Source organism: Cyprinus carpio, chromosome A10 (genome assembly GCF_018340385.1).
Source record: "Cyprinus carpio isolate SPL01 chromosome A10, ASM1834038v1, whole genome shotgun sequence".
In the NCBI taxonomy this organism is placed as follows: Eukaryota; Metazoa; Chordata; class Actinopteri; order Cypriniformes; family Cyprinidae; genus Cyprinus; species Cyprinus carpio.
Genome location: NC_056581.1, coordinates 4974064 through 4988262, shown reverse-complemented (window position 1 = coordinate 4988262; position 14199 = coordinate 4974064). Strand labels below are relative to the sequence as shown.

General features: G+C 40.2%; 1 protein-coding gene across 2 annotated transcripts; it reads right to left on the bottom strand.

Annotated features, from left to right (window-relative positions):
- Nucleotides 1-3359: 3359 nt before the first annotated feature.
- On the bottom strand, nucleotides 3360-12589 carry LOC109052063 (S-adenosylmethionine synthase). Of its 2 annotated transcripts, XM_042764829.1 has the most exons (9): nucleotides 12292-12586; nucleotides 7541-7618; nucleotides 7320-7442; nucleotides 7041-7153; nucleotides 6795-6938; nucleotides 5963-6181; nucleotides 5525-5707; nucleotides 5307-5440; nucleotides 3360-5110 (listed from the first exon to the last, which is right to left on the bottom strand). In XM_042764829.1, exons 1-9 carry the CDS (start codon nucleotides 12380-12382, stop codon nucleotides 5008-5010), a joined length of 1188 nt encoding a protein of 395 aa, XP_042620763.1. In that variant the 5' UTR covers nucleotides 12383-12586; the 3' UTR covers nucleotides 3360-5007. The 2 variants fall into 2 exon arrangements, with proteins under 2 accessions (XP_042620763.1, XP_042620764.1); XM_042764830.1 differs by lacking the exon at nucleotides 3360-5110 and having other exon boundaries at nucleotides 5303-5440; nucleotides 12292-12589.
- Nucleotides 12590-14199: the final 1610 nt, after the last annotated feature.

Sequence of the window (14199 nt, the reverse complement as noted above, 5' to 3'; positions counted from 1 at the left end):
CTCAATGTGTCTACTTATACTACGCCCTTAAAGTGTTAAAAAAAAAAGTACACACTTTTGAGTGTGTAGCAGAAGAGTAGGCAAGCTTTGGGACATACTACATCGTCACACAGTTGCTTCTTTAAAGGGTTACTCCGCCGCAAAATGAAAATTGTCATTAATCACTTACCCCCATGTCGTTCCAAACCCGTAAAAGCTTTGTCCGTCGACCTTTGAGACTGACCCATAGACTGCTCTGTCGCACCGTTACACGCACCCTGTCACTGTACACTGGCCTGTTAATCATCTCGTCACAGTTAACATCCTCCACCTTCATTTAATTTAACTTCCTACTGTACTGGAGAGAAAACAAGTAGCTCGTTGATCTGCCAGTCGCGGGTCTTTCAGGCGGGGATCTCTGCTCATATTTTCTGTATAATGATGCATTTAAAGGTTAACCACCAAATGGATGTTTATAAAAGTTCACATTGCTGTTGCAGATTAAATATAACATGGATGACAATAAATAAAGTGTGTGTGTTTATTAATTTTTTTTTTAAACCAGGTTAAATGTTATTAGTAACTCAGATCCCTTTTTGTAAACCTCTACCTAACTGTCGATCGTGTTTGTTGCTTTTCTAATGCATTTTATTTGTTTTTGTAGTTCTGGACTGAATCCTTTGCCAAAGCGCAATGGATTATGGGCAATTTTAGCCATTAGAGTGTGCATGGATCCACACTTCAAAAATCGACCTGAAATGAATGCAAACCTACCATAACTATATTACATTAAATTGTACAGTTATAAATTATCAAATAAAGTTAATAAAACAGGCCTACATGCTTTATCAGAAATCTCTTGAGCGTCTCGTTTGACAGTCGGAAACCTTATGATCTTTATAGATAACACTCAGAACAAAATCGGCTGTCTGAAAATGTAAAGTATTGCACATTTGAGTGGCTTGTGTTGAATGGAAAGATCCCTGTGGACAGATTAACCGCTGAACCTCATAATCAACAGAAGAAAGAATAAAGCAATCTCCGCATTGTATCTTGATGAATTTCCACATAGCGGTATGCAACAATGTAGGGAGGATGTTTTCTCATGTCTTTGATATACCACAATCCGCTGTTTAATTTTAAAAACATTCATTATATTCATCTAGCCAAGTTTCATATGCAAGTTTACCTTACAGTAAATGCGAGCGTCGCAAGACCGGAAGTAGGTATGCACACACTCGGGTCGCCAAAGCTCACCGGCGCCATCTTGTGCACCGAGCCCATAGTAGACCATCCGGGGACTTTTGGCATACTCTTTTTCAACATACTATGCTTTGGGACATTTAGGATGGATAGTGTGAACATTGAGACGCACCTGTATTGTTCTTACTCATTTTCTGGAATGAAATTTTTGACAGTGGTTTATTGTGTACTGTTCATAAAGCCATCAAAACCCATAATGCTTCGATCAGAGATTTGTATTTATTTCTTTAATATATATAATTTATATATTTCTTTTCTTATTCCTTCTGTGTGGGGATAAATCAGTTTCGTATAGTTTGCCAAGTGACACTCAACTGCTAATAAACTGATTAATCCTTTCTGACTGAGCTAGATTCTAACAACCCAGTGTGTATTGACTTATTGTTATATATATATTTTATCAAGATTTTACACTGTGTTTTTATCCGATAATATAATCAAAGATGAGGGATGGTTCCAACATTTTGAGTGAGTTTTAACATTTCAGCATCTGTGCATTAACAATGCAGCTTATATGATGGACCTTCTGGATCAAAGCCACAGTATTTTTCCTCTGCTGGATTTTCATGGTTATATTTGCTTTTCAAGTCGAAAACGAGGGTCACAAATTGCCATATGCTTGGATAATATCTTAAGCAAACAAGATAAAATAGAACAAACCTGTATAAAATCAGGTTTCTGGGGCAGCTGTTATTTTAATAAAAAGGAACTGTTGCTCAAGTAACATCACTGATCTCACCATATTTTCTGTCTCTTCAGTGGCTTGGAAAAGGTTACAGAGTTCTTTTACAATATTATCTAATGAAGAATTACTTTGGCCTAAACAACTGATCAGTGATAATACATTTTCAAACAAACATCGTTGTAGTTATTAGATGATGTTCACTACGCTCCCTGTATTATGCAAATATTTTCTGTCATTTCACAATACAGCAATTTCGGATAAAATATCAGTTATTGGTCCTATTCAACCATATGGTATTTCACCCTTAATAAAAATATCATTCAAATCATGGTTTCCTCACCTGAACCTTTCTGTCTAGACCACAGTGAGACTGGAATGATGAGATCACTAATGCAGACCTTTGAAAATGGCTCTTGGATTTAGTCCAAAGATGCCTTGATATTTAATGAATGGTGCAGAATGATATTGGCTTTGTGGTTTTTCATTGCAACAGAAACCTTTCGAACTTACCTTAATGTCTGGTTAAAGTTAACATTTTTCTGAAGGGTTTGATTTTAGTTTTATTTTTCTCCAGTACAGAATGAGGCCGTGCTGATCAATCCACTCCTCCTATGATACCCATGTCGATATTAAACTAGGGATCACCAAATATTGCACTCATGACTTTATTCAATCTCAACCTTTTTAACTTACTTAACTTTTAGAGAATTTCAAAAATGCATAATTTTTCATTCATAATATTTATTCTGACCTCCTGAGGTTGATCAGTATTTTTTTTAAATCCTGTGTGGTAAGGTGTCACCATATGACAACATATCTTTCAGAAGCCCTTAAAGTATACAATACTACAGCAGGATTTCAATGGAAGTCCATACATGATGTGCTTAAATGTCAATGATTCGTCCTCATGATTGTTATGTCAGCTATGAGGCATAAATTGATCAAAATTGAAAGTTTATATATATAAATAGTTACAAAAAAATAACTACATTTCAACATTTGTGAGCATCAAATCATATTAGAATGATTTCAAAAGGATCATTACTGAAGACTGCAGTAATGATGCTGAAAATTCACCTTCAGTAAGTTGTTTTAAATTGCAGTATTTCACAATATTACTGTATTTATCAAATACAGCCATGGTGAGAAACCTTTTCAAAATAAACTACCTACCCCAAACATTTGAAAGGTAGTGTAATCGTACAGAACTCCAATTTCATGTTTTAACAAAATTCACTCAATTTTAGGCTGTATGAGTTACAAGTGTGAAGTGGTTTTATCAGCTTCAAAACCATGCATTCCATACAATAAAGGCCCTATTTTGCACCTCAATCGTGGAAGGGGCTGTAAATGTTTAAAGGAGGGAAAGGGGAAAGAAGGCAAACCCCCCTGAAGAATCTGGCAGGAATGTGAAATACCATAAACAAGAGTCTTAAGGGTCAGAATTTTTATTCATATCACTGACAGAACCATCACGGAGCATTGAAAGGAAGGGAATTCAGGAGTTCGTTGTGGATTCACACGTACCACGAGAGGAAATTTAGGGGGAAGGAGAGCAGGTGAACAAAGGGGAAAGTCGAGAAGAGGGAGGGGAGTGACAAAGGAAAAGAAACGATAGAAAAAGGCACTTCTACTCTTTCAGTAACCAGTCTGATGCACCAATCTCTGGAATTAAAACAATATTTGTACGAAAAACAGAAGATGAGCATTATATAAAAAGACTGCAACCCAAACACACCCAACAGAGAGAGCATGTAAACAAAGCCGGTTTCTCTGTACAACACCGACCAGACTCGCTTCTGTCTGCGGGAGTGCCGGGAGTCCTGAACGTAAAACGTGTGCGTATGGACAGTCTCATCTTCCGGTCTTCACTTTCGTAAAAAAAAAAAAAAATAATAATAAAAAAGTAACAATGGTCACAGCTACCAGCACCAGCCTGTGGCAAGAGCCCAAAGCTTTCTGTAGGACACCAAGGGAAGACCACAGAGCCAGCACGCAGGAAATACACCATGACTACGATGTTCAAGCAAATGAAAACAATTATTCATTGTCTTTAAAAACTATTCTTTTCATGTAAAAATAAAAAGGTAATAAAGGCAGTCACACCTTGAGATCCCAGGCTTTTCTGTAATGACGCCGAGGCTCAAGAGGATGACCGAGCAAATATTAGGTTGAGTTTTTCAAGTATGAAACGATTCAAGAGGCGGAGGAGGCCCCTCTGTGCCAGCGAGGGAGCAGGGCTTCTCTGTAGCTACGCCCGCTGTCACCGCACACAGAGAGGGAGTGCTTTGCCTCCGCCGTGGTCTAGTAGAACATCACAGAACAGCTACCAGAAGGTTTAATCTGGAATCACCATCGAGACCGAAGGGGAACGGTTGCGTCGCCAGTCCTGCAGAGCCACAACAGTTGGTAGCAGCTTCTGACTTCTCTGTAACACGTCAGAAATAAAATCAACATGGCCTGCAGTGACCGGGATGAAACCATCGTGACAGTATGCATGTGTAAAAAGTCTCTTAAAATTTCTCAATCCGATCCCTGCACTATGTAAATTAAACACATTCTTGTTGAATCCAACTAAAGACATGTTTTCGACATTTGATGAGAGGTTCTGATCCCATTCGCGATGGTACGCATAAAGTGGTGGACCTGGAAAATGGTAAGCATTAGTTCTCTTAGTTGGTAAAACAAAAAAGTCGAGGGGTTAGTGCTTCAGCCAGCAATGCATAGCATCACAGAACAACCTTTGACCCCCATTTGTGCCGTCACTTGATCTTTCAAGCAAGTAGGTAAGGAAGGAAGGGCTGAAGAGAGACGGGTGGAGAAGAGGGTGCATAAAGAAAAAAAAAAAAAAAAAAAAAAACAAACAGACACCATCCACAGATATTTGAAAACAGTACAGCAAAGAACAGGGTTGAAGGTAGAGTTGTATGGGGAGAACGCCACTGGAAGGGAATTACCTTTGGGAGTGGGTGTGAGGTTAGGAGTGAGGGGATTTGGTACATCTCCCCCCTCCAACGGGGTGAGTAGGTTTCTCTGTAACGTACACCTACTGCCCAAAGAAAGGAGGGGGGGTTACAGATTTAGTATTTAAGCTTTTTGGGAACTTCCCAGGGGAAGGACTCACGGCCAAAGTGGCCATAGGCGGCGGTGCGCTGGTAGATGGGCTTCTTCAGGTCCAGCTCTCTGGAATTGCACAGGAGACAGAGTAAGACAATTGCCACGTACAAAGGAGGACGTTCAGTCAAACTCAATGAGCCTCTCTAATGTTAACGGTGCAAAAGACCAAACTCGGGAAACACAGGAGCAAATGTCAAAGATGACTTGAAAACCATCAAACCGAGAGGCGGCCATTGGGCCGCCACCGAGGAGCACACTTTACCTGACGATGACGCCCGGGCGGAGGTCAAAGTTCTTCTTCACGATCTCCAGCAGCTCCTTCTCACTTCTCTGGGAGGTTCCATAGTGGAAGATGGAGATTGACAAGGGGTGGGCCACTCCAATGGCGTAAGACAACTGAGGAAACCGGTAAATGGGTAAGACTGTACTTATTCCTTCCCCATTACACTAATACATGGCGAAAGACTGCTAAATATTCACCTGGACCAGAACACGCTTGCACAGATCAGCCTTCACCAGAGACTTGGCCACCCAGCGGGCAGCATAGGCCGCTGAACGGTCAACTTTAGTGTAATCCTTCCCAGAGAAAGCGCCGCCTCCATGAGCACCCCAGCCTCCATAAGTGTCCACAATGATCTTACGGCCAGTCAAACCAGCATCTCCCTGTAAAAACAGCATGAATTAAGAATCTTACTGTTGGAACCACCACCACAATAAATATTAAAAAAAAAACGCAACGCAAGCCTATAATATTTACTTCAGTTCCCAAACCTATTACTTTGACTATAATCACACAAAAAAAAACCCTCACTGATAAGATTACAACAATTTAAAGGACTAAGATTCTATTCATTCCCCACTTTTCCATGTCCATAGGAGCCCCAAGAAAACCTGCACTAAAAGTGTTATAGTTTAAACCTGTGGGCCTCCGATGACAAAGCGTCCGCTGGGCTGCAAGTGATAGATGGTGTCATCATCCAGGTAGACGCTGGGCACCACAGCTTTCACCACCTTCTCCTTCAGAGCATCACGCATCTCATCCAGACACACTACTTCATCATGCTGAACAGACACTACAATGGTGTGCACACGCACAGGAATCATGGCGCCGCGGTCCTGCCTGTACTGGACAGTCACCTAGAGAAAGAAGCAACACAGAAGTTGAGATGAACTGTTACAATCTCTACAAGATGCAGGCACACAATCTCAGTCCTACAGTAGTAATAAACTACCATTCATAGGTTTGGAAAAATTGAGATTTAAATGTTTTTGAAAGATGAAAGATCTTCAAGGTTACATTTATTTGATCATAAAAACAGTATAAACAATAATATTATGAAATATTACAATTTAAAACAACAGTTTTCTAACAGAACATTTTAAAATGCAATTTATTTCTGTGATCAAAGCTGCATTTTCAGCATCATTAATCTAGTCTTCAGTGTCACATGGCCCTTCCAAAATCATTCTGATATGCTAAATTTACTGCTCAAACATCTCATTTCAATTATCAATCTTTGTGTGTAAATCATTCATTTTTAGAAAGTTCACAGCCTATTTGAAATGAAAATATTTTGTAACATTGTCTTCACTCTGACTTTTAATCAATTTTAATGAATGCTTGCTGAATAAAAGCATTAACTTTATTTAAAAAAAAAAAAGTTTCTCTCTTACTGAGCCACAACTTCTGAATTATAGTGCATTGAATCTATTGATCCATTGACTTCTAACAAAAATTTTTTGGGCTCACCTGGGTCTTAGAATCAGGTCGCAGCCAAGACAGGGTGCCGTCACGGCGTAGTTCAGCCATTTTAGCATTCAGCTTGTGCGCCAGGACAATAGTGAGAGGCATACACTCCTCAGTCTCATCAGTGGCATAACCGAACATCAAGCCCTAAAAAACAAAGTGCTCAGTCAATCCAGTAAAAAGCTCAACGCTCCTTTATAGACCAATTCACATCTTGGCATATGAACAAAGTCGTTGTCTAGCTCTTACCTGGTCTCCAGCTCCTACATCCTCCTCACTGCGGTCAAGGTGAACCCCTTGAGCAATATCAGGTGACTGCTGCTCGAGAGCCACAAGCACATTGCAGGTCTTATAATCAAACCCTAAAAGTACAATAAAAGGCTGATTAATTCTTCCCTAAATCCAACTGGCAGTTAATTCAAAATCATAAACCAGTACACATTGTACAGTGTCTTAAGTTTTGAAAGTATTATGGCAATAAGAATAGCGCAGCAGCACTCTTTCCCCTGACATTTAGTGCCGTTATACCTTTGGAGGAGTCATCATATCCAATGTGCTTGATGGTGTCCCTGACAACCTTCTGATAGTCCACGGCAGCATGAGAGGTGATCTCACCGGCCAGTAAGATCATTCCAGTCTTGGCAACCGTCTCTGCCAGGACAGATTGATAGGGGTTAGAGCACACAGTAAGGAAAGTCAAGTTGCAAGCATGGAGAAAAGTGTGCAGGAAAGCATAATTTGACACTCACCACATGCTACTTTGGCATCAGGATCTTGTTTGAGGTGGGCGTCCAACACAGCGTCACTGATCTGGTCACAAATCTTATCTGGAACGAGTAGTGTAATCATTTAATCAGCCAATTAGAGCACAGAATTCTGGTTAATCAAGACTCTCAAAATATCACAACTGACAACACTGCCTGCAGGGATGGCCATAACTGGACTTTGAATTTGCATACCTCAAACATTAAAATACCAAGCTTGAAATTCCCCAATGACAAGGGTGTGAATAGCACTTTTTTTTTCTACATATTTATAAAATCATGGAATCATGGCCCTTGTGTATACCAAGTCATTACATATTTACAATACATTCACACAAACACAAGTTATATTTGTAAAAACATACACATACACACAAATGTCTAATGTAGTTTATTTTTATTTTTTTATATTTTAGTACATTAAGTTAAACTGAATGTGAGAGAAATGTTTCCTTGGCGACTGGTTGAAACTGGCTTAGGATTTTGTATATTTTATTTTATTTTAGTTAACATTTTATTTCAAGTAACAACACTCTCTTTGATGGCTTTGGACAACTACAATAACCCTGCTTTATAGCTCCAGCAAACGTAACTGGCATTTTGCAAAACTCTGAAAGCACTTCAAAAATAACCGTGCTGTTACATGATTGGCTTACAACCCTTGTGTGAGCCAAGAGATTGTTTCACAATGACAGACATGGATGTTGCTAGTGCCTCAGTCGCCTCCATAAAACATGTGAAGTACATTAGATCACTGCAGTACAGCCTCTCTAAATGAGGCAGGAATGCCCATGCTGCCACTCCACTGCAGCCCCTGGACTAACCATCTATATTTAGGGCAGAGGTAAGCCAAACTAAGCCACAGCTGGGCTGCTAAAGCCACGGTCACACTTGACTTTTCGTTCCACTGACTTCCATTCATACGCATGCGAATGCGTCAGACTGAAAACACAAGCCCGTGTGAAGATATTTGGCTGCGAAGCATAGGTAAAGTTTGCTTAAATCTGACCTGCAAATTCACATCACGTTAATTGCGTGAGACCAATAGAAGATCAAAACTTCACAAAGAGACCTCTTGGTACAGAAATGGAGGAATCGCTAATTTTAGCAGTGTCGCATCATCCTGTTTTATACAACAACTTTAAAAAAAATTAAAAAAAAAAAAATCCCATTTAAAGAGAAGCGGCTTGGTTTGCAGTGACAAGGGAAACAGGACCGAAAGGTACGTTTGAACAGTGAAACATGTAATAAAAAAAAACATAAAATTACATGAGATTTGTATGTGTGACTGTGTGTACTTGATTAACTATACTTGTGACTGATTGTAATCACTTAAATAGAAAAGAATTATGACAACGAATTTTGCATGCACAAAGTTTAGTGTGACTGTGGCTTAACCCTCCCCCACACCATCAGCTCTGAACTTAGACCTGCGCTGGGCTCATTAGGTGCACTGAGCAGTAGTCAGGGACTCAGGGCAGTGGAGCGAGATGGAAAAGGACACACCATGTGTACAGGTGTCAGTCCATGGATGACAAAAACATGACACTGTGGACCAGTCCACAAACAAACTTTACACGAGTACACAAATGCTTGGCCAACTCATTGCAAGCATGTGATCTCACTGAAAAAGCGCACCCTTGAGATGCTGTGACTGTAACACAGTTACCCAAACATTTGGTGTCACTGAACTGGCCTGATGAGATTCTACTTTTGGCGCTTCTCCACTGCGTGGTACGACTCGGCACGGTTTGCGTTTCCAATGCAGCTTAGTATCCGCTCCTCTGCTACCAGCGAGAGGAACATGTGTACTTTCGCAACAGACAAAACTTTATGGCTGTTAAAAAAAGGTGCACTCGTTTAAAACCATTGCGTTCAATTGATGGCTGGCTGTGCTGATTTAAATCTAGCAGTTCTTTTGTGTCTGTGTCGCAGTTAGTGACGTCTCTCTCCAGCCAATCCGCGATCAGCAGAGCTTACACATCACGTTTTGGTAACAGTATGGTTCACTCAACTGAGGTGGTACTAAAAAAAAAAGTACCAAGTACTGTACGCAACGGAAAAACCCCCCAAAAGTGAACCGTACCATGCAGTGTAAAAGTGCCATAAGACTGTCACCCCAAGAGAGTGGGTGATCTAATACAGAAACTGTTTTAAAACGCCGAAAACTTTTTTCAGCTTTTTTAGTCCATATTACCTTTGACGTTATCAATACGTTAGTGAGCTAAATGTAAATACTGATGACTCACTCTGCACTAATATATTTGTCCAATCAAATTGTTGAGAACAAGAATGCCCCTCCCCCTGTAAACACCTGAGGCCCAATCAAAAGTCCTTTTTGCAATAACTGTGCTTTCACATCATGTCAGAACCACCACAATTATGAATTCTACAAGGACATAAGTGCTTCTTACAACCTCAAAAACTTGAACCCTGACTTGTCATCTTGTAATGTAGCCCAACAATTGGTTCCAGAAGTTATATTCTTTTCTTTTTCCACATAAGAATTGATTTTAATGTCAATTCATAGACCAACCTACTTTAAGCTACAAGGTTGTTAATCAATGGCATGTGTTTTTGAAGCAATCAGCCCATGTCATTTCAACTTTAGAGTTTAACAGTTGAATTGCTTGTGAAAAACTACATAACCCATGATTCTGCACAGAAACCTCCACTAATTAGAGAATCATAACCAGCGCCAAAAGAGCACTTTAGCACCCGCCCACTCCCATGAAGCACTTGTGAATAAATCAGTTTCCATATGCTCACAAATTACTTCAATATCAATGTGTGTGTGTAAAATATAGTAATAAAATAAGTTTTACATTGCTTCAAATCAAAGTGTCATGTTGTGATTCAGCTAGTATCTGGTTGGTTTTATGGCTTATAACTCAATGAAGACGTAGAAAATTATGCTTGACATCTGAAATTAGATACTTAAGAGTACATACTGAATCAGATACATAACCAACTTCTGGTCCGTAGGTGAATTATGTAGGCAAACACATTCCTGCAAATACCAACCACATCAAGCCATGTCTGCAATGACCAATGTATTCTTTGACCTGTGATGAAATGACTATTGACAAGCTATTGACTACTGGTTTTAAACAACTACAATTTAACCCCAGTGTTGTTCTTGGTACCCACAGCACTACCTGCCTGTCTCACAGTTCTTCAGTTTTCTTAATTCTCCCAATCTGACAACTCAGTTGTATAATTACGGACAGGGGCGTCGGACTGGTGGTAAAACCAGTACTGATTACCAGGGCCCCAAATGAAGAGAGGGCCCTTGAAAAGTCTGGGCTATGCATAGGGCCCAGGATCTTGTGCAACGCCCCTGATTACGGAATTACAACACATCCATGCACACTTGACATACTGGATCTGCTCAGATTCTCACGTGTATAATGCGCGCACCCGGTTTTTTGGATGCTGCGCACTCATTTGCCTTACTGCATTAAACGCAGTAATAACGGCGCGCGACGTATCGCAGTGGTCAAAGACGTACGTCAGGCGCGTATATATATACCACCAGTAATAAATAAGCAAACTGCACTAAAAAGCGATGCTATAGGCGTTTGCTTTCGAGTACTGTATATTTCGGGCCTGTGAGCTGTGCTGACGCAATAGTTGCGGCCACTTGAGCGAGAAGGAAAGTTTGGCTACACCACGTGCAGGGGTGTCATAGCACATGGACGACCAAAAAAAAAAAAGAAGAAAAAAAAAAAAAAAAAAAACCAGACAAACATACGGCGGCTTATAGAGAGAACGAAATACCCGGATAATAAACATTTACGATTTCACGAACACGCGTGCTGACACGCGCAGGCATTAAAATTTGCTGATCTCACAGGCCAATAAATGAGGATTATGAAGTTAAGTAATAAAAGGAACGATGAATTATAACTCTTGGGCTGGAATAAGTTAGAGGCTCGTCTTGAAGTGTGAAATACGCAACCGGGCAAACCGGCAGAACAACAACACGCGGAGCGAGTCCGCACTGCACATGAACCAGGGTTGCCAGGTTCGCACAACAAAACCCGTCCAATCGCTACTCAAAACTAACCCAATTGCATTTCGAGGGGGTCCCCCGTTAAAATTCGCACTCCAGGGGCTAAACATCACGTTATTTGGGTAGCTCAAACCCGCGGACATGAAAAACAACCCGCTGCAACAGTGTTAAAGTAGCTCAATTCCGCGGGAAACCCACGGACTTGGCAACTCTGTATGAACACATGTTCCGCGAGGCCGCCGATAACATGCCCACCTTCAAATAAAAACAAAAAAATGGGCCGAATTACAAGGAGCCAGTATATAGTGGATATCAATTCTATTTATTAATTACGTTACATAAACACGAAAATAAAACTATGAATAAGCCCTTAAAGCATTCGCGGCCTACATTCGCGAGATTAGCTTTGGGCCTCAAATCCGGTGTCTCCGCCGCGCGTGGCCGAGCACACAAACACATCCAACGTTACTAAAGTCAACCTACATTAAACAATAACGCATTTTACCCGCCCTTGACATAATCTGAGTATAATAATGTGTATATAAATATAATATAATGTTATAATCGCAAATGTTTTATGTATGGAAGTGTGAAATATCTATCAACCGCTATTAGCACGTGCTAGCTGTCGGGTTTTGTTTCCGATCGTTTAACGTTACCTTCAGCGCGATACTGTGACGCTAAAATCGTATTCATAACATACTATGAATAATATACATACCAGGGTGTCCTTCACCGACGGACTCAGACGTGAACAAAAAGCAGTCTTCATCAATCAGGGAGTTGTGGAAACCGTTTATCTGCCCGTTCATGTTGGATTGACCGCTGCGCGTGTCTTAAATCTGCGTGCTGCTCTCGTGTAGCGCGTTAACTGTCAGATTCTCTCTCTGCTCTGAAAGCGCCGGTCTCGCGGATGTTTGTGGCGATGCTCTGTGGCGGACACACTGTGTAGACTTGACCTCAAATGATAACGCGAGCCGGTCTTCAAGTTTATATCCCTCCCGCGTCACTCAGGCGCGTCAGCCAATCAGAAACAGCGTTACGTGAGCAGACAAAGAAGGCCCTGCTTTGTGTACGTTATATATTTACATGTTTAGAAATAAAACAAAGACAAACTGACAAATACAAAACCCAGTTTAAAACAATACATATAGTGCCAGTTGTCACACTTGTGTTTGCTCCAGCGAACTCTATAGGTTTGTTTTAAATCTACATTTCTACTCCATACAGTTTCTTTAAAGTATAATATATGGTTTATAGATGTTTTTCCCTAGCTGCACCTTAGGCCTAGTGTTCACTACGTGTGAATGTGCATCATGTGTTTTTCCAAATGCATAAACTTGTGATGTAAGATGATTATGTAATGCAGTTTAGCAGGGGAGAATTTATGTAAAATGCACTTTGTCCTTTGACAGTGTGTAACCTACATCAGGAATGTCTTGGAGGTGCACTTTGGACTGGGTTGAGCAAAGCATTAATTGTTGTATTGCAGCGTATTAAATACGTGTAAATGAAAACTTGTGGGCAGAGCTGCTAAGCCTGTCTCACTGCTTTACTTATTATTGTATGTGAGGTGTGTATCTGATTGTGTTTCAGAAGATTATGAAGTTGCTAGGTAGTATGCAAAATATATATGTATGTGTGCGTGTGTTTGTATTCTGTGTATAACCAGTCAGCATGATTATAATCTATCACATTCGCTCAGTGCTTCAATACTGTCACACTCTTTCAGTCAGCATGGGGTCTCTTTTATCCCGTCTAATCTGTAGGCTTTAATTTCTGGAGTGGGCTCTACAGTAATTTCAGGGGACGTGGGCTCTACAGTGAAACTCAGAGGTCCTTGAGTTTGTCGATCCATAACCTCAGATGTGCTCTGGGGTCCAAAAGTTTGAGACCACTTGCGAAAATGCTGTTCTTGGCATTTTCCTCATTTAGAATTTCTGTCAGAATGTCAGAGTGAAAGGTTGGATTGAAAAATTATAATGCATTTCAGAATGTCTTTTGTTCCGCCTTTTGATGTAATGACAGCAGCGCTGAACAAAACGTTCAGGTCTCAGACTGTTTTTTGTCTTCCTTCCAATGAATTAAATTGGTAAATAATTTGTAACAATTAAAAAAATGTGATATGGTAGAATTAGTCACAAGGCCATTTGGTCTTCGTTATTTGATATCAGGAAGCAGTGCTTTACAACACCTTGTTGTTATTGCCTTTTGGGTTGTAAATTGGTATGTTATGATGCAACGGGTGAAAACGTTCCTTGATAGTGAGCATCATACAGAGTGTCTTTTTATCAGAGTTTCACTGTTGTTTTTTTTTATTTAAATTAGCATTATATATAAGAAATATATTTATGTAAGCGATAACCACAGAAACTTTATTTAAATGCAGATGAAGTAGTTTTGTGCAAGCCTGGCACTAAGGTCTGAAAATATATTACTTTTAAGAATAAAGTTTTGCATTAAAGGAGTAACAGACATACTGCCAGACAAAACAATGAGTGGCTTTATTTCTGTGTATTTATTTACATGAATGACGTAAACTTGCACCTGGCAAGGTTTTGGATTGTGAGGGTAAATAACTCTTATGTATATGATCACGTTGCAGCCAAGTGACTGTTTTTGCTTGAGG

What these genes read in the sequence shown, in the direction of transcription:
- LOC109052063 (XM_042764829.1), bottom strand. Translation starts at nt 12,382, where the DNA reads ATGAACGGGCAGATAAACGGTTTCCACAACTCCCTGATTGATGAAGAC. An exon ending in TGATGCCAAAGTAGCATGTG is followed by an intron (nt 7,443 to 7,540) that starts GTGAGTGTCAAA and finishes CTGTCCTGGCAG; the next exon opens with AGACGGTTGCCAAGACTGGA. An exon ending in CGCCCGGGCGTCATCGTCAG is followed by an intron (nt 5,111 to 5,306) that starts GTAAAGTGTGCT and finishes GTGCAATTCCAG; the next exon opens with AGAGCTGGACCTGAAGAAGC.